This window comes from Centruroides sculpturatus, unplaced genomic scaffold, assembly GCF_000671375.1.
Source record: "Centruroides sculpturatus isolate CEXI.00-Female unplaced genomic scaffold, Cexi_2.0 scaffold84, whole genome shotgun sequence".
NCBI classification, from domain to species: domain Eukaryota; kingdom Metazoa; phylum Arthropoda; class Arachnida; order Scorpiones; family Buthidae; genus Centruroides; species Centruroides sculpturatus.
In genome coordinates this window covers 717,716-723,902 of record NW_019384316.1, presented here as the reverse complement: position 1 = coordinate 723,902, position 6,187 = coordinate 717,716, and the positions used below count along the sequence as shown (strand labels likewise).

Below are 6,187 nucleotides of genomic sequence, written 5' to 3'. Positions count from 1 at the left end.
TTTCCAGACACATTTTCTATATATATATATATAAAAAGAAAAGGAACTTATACAAAATATTGCATTTTTTTACATTATCTATTAATAATAGGTAATGAAAACAATTGCAGTTTTTCCCCTTCAATATTGTTAAAATACATCCACATAAATGTGTGTTGTATAGACATATAGAAATTGTATGTTGTAATGACATACTTTGATACCTAACTAACATTTTTACAAAAAAAACAAATAAAATATGAATGATAAAACAAAATAATAATGTAAAATTATTACGTCGACTATGATTTCCATATTTTAGAAGGGGAAAAAACATTTATACAATAACGTAAAGAACAAAACGACGACAGTTCGAATGGACCGAAAATCCAAATGCCGACGAATCCGAAGTCGTAATTTTAATCTCTCGGTGTTTTTTAACGAGTGAATTTTTTGATTAATTATTGTCGTCTTCAACGATATATTTTTTTAAAATACGTTTTAGTGCGCTTTCACTCCCGATTTACACTTTCAGTGTAAAAGATCGGACTGACGGCATTGAATTTTGGGTAGTTATTTTAAATATGCGTGAAGATGTATTTGTGTGTCAAAAATTGGCCATGCTAGGAGAATTTCAAGAAATTTAAAAGTTTATAAAAAAAATTTTTTTTAAAAGAATTATTTGTGGTCGTACCAATAAATTACATTTACTAATTTGTCAGAAAATGGCCAATAATTGTAATAACATGAGAGGAAGACAAATGGAATTAAAATGTTTTTCTTAGACAATAAATTTTAAGCTTCCATCCCTTAATTCAAACATTTCTTACAGTTTTTACGTCAAGCATTTTAGTTACGAAAAACAAAAATTAAAACAAATCTTAGGAAAATAATTTATTGAATTCAATTTTTCGGATAATTTTAATACTCGAAGATTAAAACTTTCGATTATTAAATCTTACCATTAAATACATGGGCCGACCTCGCTCTCCGATATCTCGAATGTAAGCAAGGGCCGCTTTTAAATATAATGTACGTGAATGTAATGAATTCCAAATAATATTGTGCATCGATGATGATATTCAAATGGAAGAATTATGACAACAAATGTGAAATATAATTATTAAAGAAATGATACTTCACAAATGACAATTATGTACATATCAATGAATTTTTGTAAAAATAAAAGTCTTTCCTGAACCAGTTCATCCACTTTTGTATAAAATTCATTTTGCTTGTGGTGAAATTTCCTGTGATGTAAAATTTAGAAGACTTCTTCAATTGTCGGAAGCCAAAAAGCCTAGAAAAAACCAAACAAACCGAAAAAAAAAGTCTTTTTAAATAACAAAAAAAAAGAATTGACGCAATATAATTATTACAATTATAATAAACATACCATATTTGTACATGCGGATGCCAACATCATATACTTTGGATTAAACTGAATGCATTGCACGGGACCAGTATGATCGCAATTTAACAAAGCTGTTTTAATTCCTGTTTCCGTATTCCACACGTGAATTCGTCCGTCGGTAGAACCTAAATAATCGTTTTTAAACAATATTGTGTTAATAAATAAAATTTAATAGAAACTACCTCAGTTTTTATCAGATTATATTTATTCATATCCAAGTTTAATGACTATGTTGGTAGGAAACAAACACTTCTTGAAATTTCAGATTTTCATTTTTTATATACAAATAATTTAAAAATTGTTACTAAAATTTTCATAGTTTAATAAATTTATGATTGAAATGAAAGAATTGTTGATATTTTAACTACCTTTTAACCTTTACCAGCAAAAATTATTGTTTAACTATAACGTTTTTGGTAATCTAAGCAACTATCTTCAGGATATGTCATATAAAACTTATATCGATTTATTTTGTTAAGGCGACACAACACACAGGTTGCCTCTAGAAGGATACTTCTATGAGAAATTTAACCCCTATTTAAGTGTTACTAACGTGAATAAAACCCAAAAAACTTCACATGACCAGTCTGTTGGCGAGGTGCGTACCCAGGACTACCAGTGCTCGGCGGTTTTCTCCATTCGGCCAATGGTGGGCTAGAACTTATAATGGAATTCATAGATTTGAATTCAAATAGAATAAACAAATTTGTGTATTGAACCAAACATGTGATAATTCAAAATTAATTAATTATAATTCAGTTCAATGCTGGTGCTAAGACAACTTAATGACTTATTCTAAACATATATTAAACATGTGAAAATTGGTAAAATGAAATTAGATGTATACAAGTATTGATAAAAATAAAACCTTATTTAAAATTTTAATTACTGTTTATTATTATTTGTCTACAAAATATATTACAGCTGTCCCTTGATAATCCGACAGGTATGGGACCAAAGGGGTGTTGGATTACTGAAAGTGATTACATATTTGGCATTGTTTTGCTAGCAGTAGCCTACAATATTCCCTACTCCAANGTGAAAAAATTTTTTTTCTATATTCAAGATCCGATCTCAGAGATGATAATGGAATTATACAGTATGTTTTTATTTATCAAAGCAAATTTTTATGAATATTATAATTAAATTTTATAAATATTTTCATCTTAATTTAAAAACAATGTTTTTTTTTTTTTTTGTATTTTAGGGGCACAGTTGACATAAAAACAAGCAGTACTCAGAAAGGTAATTTAACTGAGGTTTATATTTATATTTCGTTATAAAAAAAAAACTAACAATTTTTTATGTTCTAGACAATGCTAAGGCTTGGTGTCCAATAATATATTTCAACCACAAGTGCTTTTCTGGACCGTTCCTCGGAAAGAATCGTTTGGCAGAGCTTCCAAAACACGTTGGGCCCGGTCCAGTGAATTTGGTCATGAAAGAAGTTCTAACAATGCTGATAAATATCGCTTATAAGTCGAGCCGTGTCTTGAGCGAATTAGAGCTCAAAGGCAAATCGGAAGCCGGAATGCAAGAACAAATACTTAAAGCCAAGTGCGTAACTAAGTTAAAAATATTTGATAGTTTATATATTTGTTCTTCTAATGCATTAGTAATAATTTTAAAAATTTATAGATATAAAGGAAAGACGTATAGAGCAGCCGTCGAAATTGTACGAAGGAGCGATCAAGTGGAAGAATTCTGTCGAAAGATTTGTAATAAATTGGAATGTTGTCCTTATCTCTTTGGTCCCGTCTACGTTGGAGACGACTGTCCAGAAAAATGTCATACTCAAACTAAAACACAATATAGTAAGTTGAAAATATTATATTTAAATTATAATTTAAGATAAAAATTGCAAATCTTGCTTATTTATTTCGCAGTTCATAGTTTCACTAAGAAGCAAAAGAAGGTCGGTAGACCGCCTCTATTACCAAAGAACGAAGACGGAAGCAAAGGACCCGGAAGAAAACGTAAAAAACGACGTCTTTGGTGCCTTCCCAGCAATAATATATCGCCGTCTTTAGACGGACAGACTGCCTCAAACAGTGGTTCGGAAACCATTGCTCAAAAGGAAAACTGCCAAGAGGAAATAGCTACTTCTCCGAGCATCACTTCGGGCGAGCAGGCCATGAAACTGAAACGAAAATATCAGAAATTTGTAGCTCCAAAATCTGCAATAGTAACTCGCGGAGCAAAGATACCAAATTTCGGACTGAACTGGAGACGACAGCAGGAATCGGCAAACCATTTTGTGCCAATTATTAACAATTCGAAACTGGGTAGGCCTTCTAAAATTAGATCGATAAACGACGAAACAAAACTCAAAGATTCCCCACCCGTAGCTAACAACTCCTCAGGGATAAAAATACAAAATGTAAGCTTTTGTTAATTAATAACAAGTTATGAAATGAATCAAAAATGCTCTAATCAATACTTGGAGTAGTGATTAGGAGAAGATTAGTATTTTGTCTTCTATCAAATGTTAGATCTATATCTAACATTAAATAACTGCAAATAATACGTAAAGCCGACATTGTTTACTTAAATTGTTATACGTTACAAAAGTACACGGCGAGCGTCGCAAAATGTTCGAACTGGAAAGCCGAAGGTGATCGGGGAGGTAGCATCCCTACTATAAAATAAAATCATTAACTTGATAATTCAAATATATCAAGTAGTGTCGAAAACCAATGGGTCAGCATTAATCAATATTATGTAATAAACAATAGAAAAATAATTTTCTATGTAATATTATGAGCTAATGATTCGTTTTATAATTTTTCATTTCTTGTTAATAATTTTTTCGAAAGTAATAATTTCACAAAATTATTTTATTATTGAACAGATTGCTAAAACCTGTCAAACGCCATTTCAGTTACATTCGAATCCCTTGAATTGGAACGTAGACGACGTAGTAAGATTCCTGAAAACAACAGATTGTGCACCGTTAGCCAGAATATTAAAAGAACAGGTAAGTACCCATCACAATTTTCTTATCAGTTTGTTTTTTTTTTAAATCAATTAACATCGTTTAAACTCGTTTGACAAAGGAAGTAGACGGCCAAGCATTCCTCCTCCTAAATCTACCGATAGTGCAAGAGTTTTTAGAACTAAAGCCCGAGCCGGCGATAAGGCTCTGCCGTCAGATAGAACGAGTCAAACTGGCATTTTATAGATCGTTCGCCTGATCTTCGAAGCATCCGTTAAACGAAGAACGGACTACGTATGTTAGCACCCGACTGTATGTACATAAACTTCTTATACTGTACATTCAATATTTTATTATTTATGAAAGACAAATGAATTATTTACTCTTGATGTCCCACTGTATATAAAACTTACCATGAATCAAGATGTAAAAAAAAAAAAACAGGGAGAGACGACAAAAAATCCTTAGGAAGTTAGACGAGAAGTTTCGTTCCGATTTTCGGAAACTTTCCGTTTCCCGTCGGAGGATTCGCCGTTTTCGAACACTTCTCTTAAGCACGTCGAAGTTACATTGACAAAAAAATGCGTTGTTTAAACGGACCAAAGGATTCCTACTTTTATAAAATTCGTATAATGTATAAAGCACTCAAAGTTTATTGTTAGCCCGATAATGCTTTTACTTTTTTCTTTTTCATATTAAAAAAGAAAATCATCTTTTAGGTTGTGGTAAACAGCAAAAATGTACAAAGTTTGATTCTTAACCGTTCGCAATGTACATATTTAAGTTTTTCTGTAATGGGAATATATATACATATATATTTTTAAACTATTAGATACTAAAAAAAAGGGTGCTATCTTTCTCTCACATCTGTGCCATGATAACTTTATGAATTGAAAACTGTGTATATATATAAATATGCAAAGTGAAATGCAAAATTAATTTGCAGATGATGTCTTAAAATAGTTTGATCCTAAAATTATAGTATTATCAGATTGTGAACTTTGATAGTTATTAAAAATATAATTATTAGTTTTACATTATTTTGTTTTGCGTCGCTCATTCAAAAACGAATCGTGTATAGAAACATTTTTCCTAAAGTAAACAGAGTTGCAAATATTAAATTTACACGTCTGCTTACATCTAGATATTGTTGCAAACTCATCCCTATGGTTAAAAACATAGTTTTTTTTTTAAAATAAAACAACATAACAGATGACACCACCAAATGTTTCCGCTGTTGGATTTTAAAAATTGTTTTAACCTTGAGTTGTATACTAATATCGTGCTACTACGCAATGTGACGAAATAGACAGAACTGCACGTAATGTAAATCCGATCGTTAGTATCAAAATGTACATTTATAATGTACCGACAGATCTCGACTTTTGGGCAACTCGGTCTTCCTTAATGATAATTTTATGCTGCTAAACTGCTTTTCGTATGCCTACTCTGGTACGTTTTTGGCTAATGGATAAATCAATTTGAGCCCTCTTTCTTTCTACCAATTTTAATTTTGATAACATTAAAAACACAGCATATTTATTTAAAACCATAGATTATACAAAATATAATATTCTATGCATTATAACATTTACTACCTTAACAAGAGATTTTACTTTTTTGGGAACGAAACTCTACCTGCTTCTCTATTGTTGGACTCTTGGACGTAAGAAACTAATTATACTTGTATAAATTACTTTAATTCAGAGGGAATCTTTTGCAAATAATTCTAATCACAATTAATTATACACAGTACAGTTTTATTTTTCAATATATTTTTACATTTGTATCGTCGTTCGGTAAGAGAACGACAATACGCATTGCTTCACAAGTTAGATTACAATTTGCTTTTATTGCCA

At 30.7% G+C, this 6,187-nt stretch overlaps 1 protein-coding gene and 1 long non-coding RNA gene across 2 annotated transcripts in view; one reads left to right on the top strand and one right to left on the bottom strand.

Moving 5' to 3' along the window:
- LOC111623340 (scm-like with four MBT domains protein 1) overlaps positions 1-5,368 on the top strand; it is a 50,490-nt gene extending 45,122 nt beyond the window's left edge. Inside the window, exons 14-19 of the mRNA XM_023365880.1 lie at positions 2,601-2,638; positions 2,707-2,950; positions 3,032-3,207; positions 3,280-3,773; positions 4,245-4,370; positions 4,450-5,368. Of these exons, the coding sequence (XP_023221648.1) occupies positions 2,601-2,638; positions 2,707-2,950; positions 3,032-3,207; positions 3,280-3,773; positions 4,245-4,370; positions 4,450-4,587 (1,216 nt within the window). The 3' untranslated portion in view covers positions 4,588-5,368. The remainder of the gene's footprint in view (positions 1-2,600; positions 2,639-2,706; positions 2,951-3,031; positions 3,208-3,279; positions 3,774-4,244; positions 4,371-4,449) is intronic.
- Positions 927-2,288, bottom strand: LOC111623482. Its single transcript, XR_002756440.1, has 2 exons — positions 1,376-2,288; positions 927-1,279 (listed from the first exon to the last, which is right to left on the bottom strand). It is a non-coding gene; the product is annotated as an uncharacterized LOC111623482 (long non-coding RNA).
- Positions 5,369-6,187: the final 819 nt, after the last annotated feature.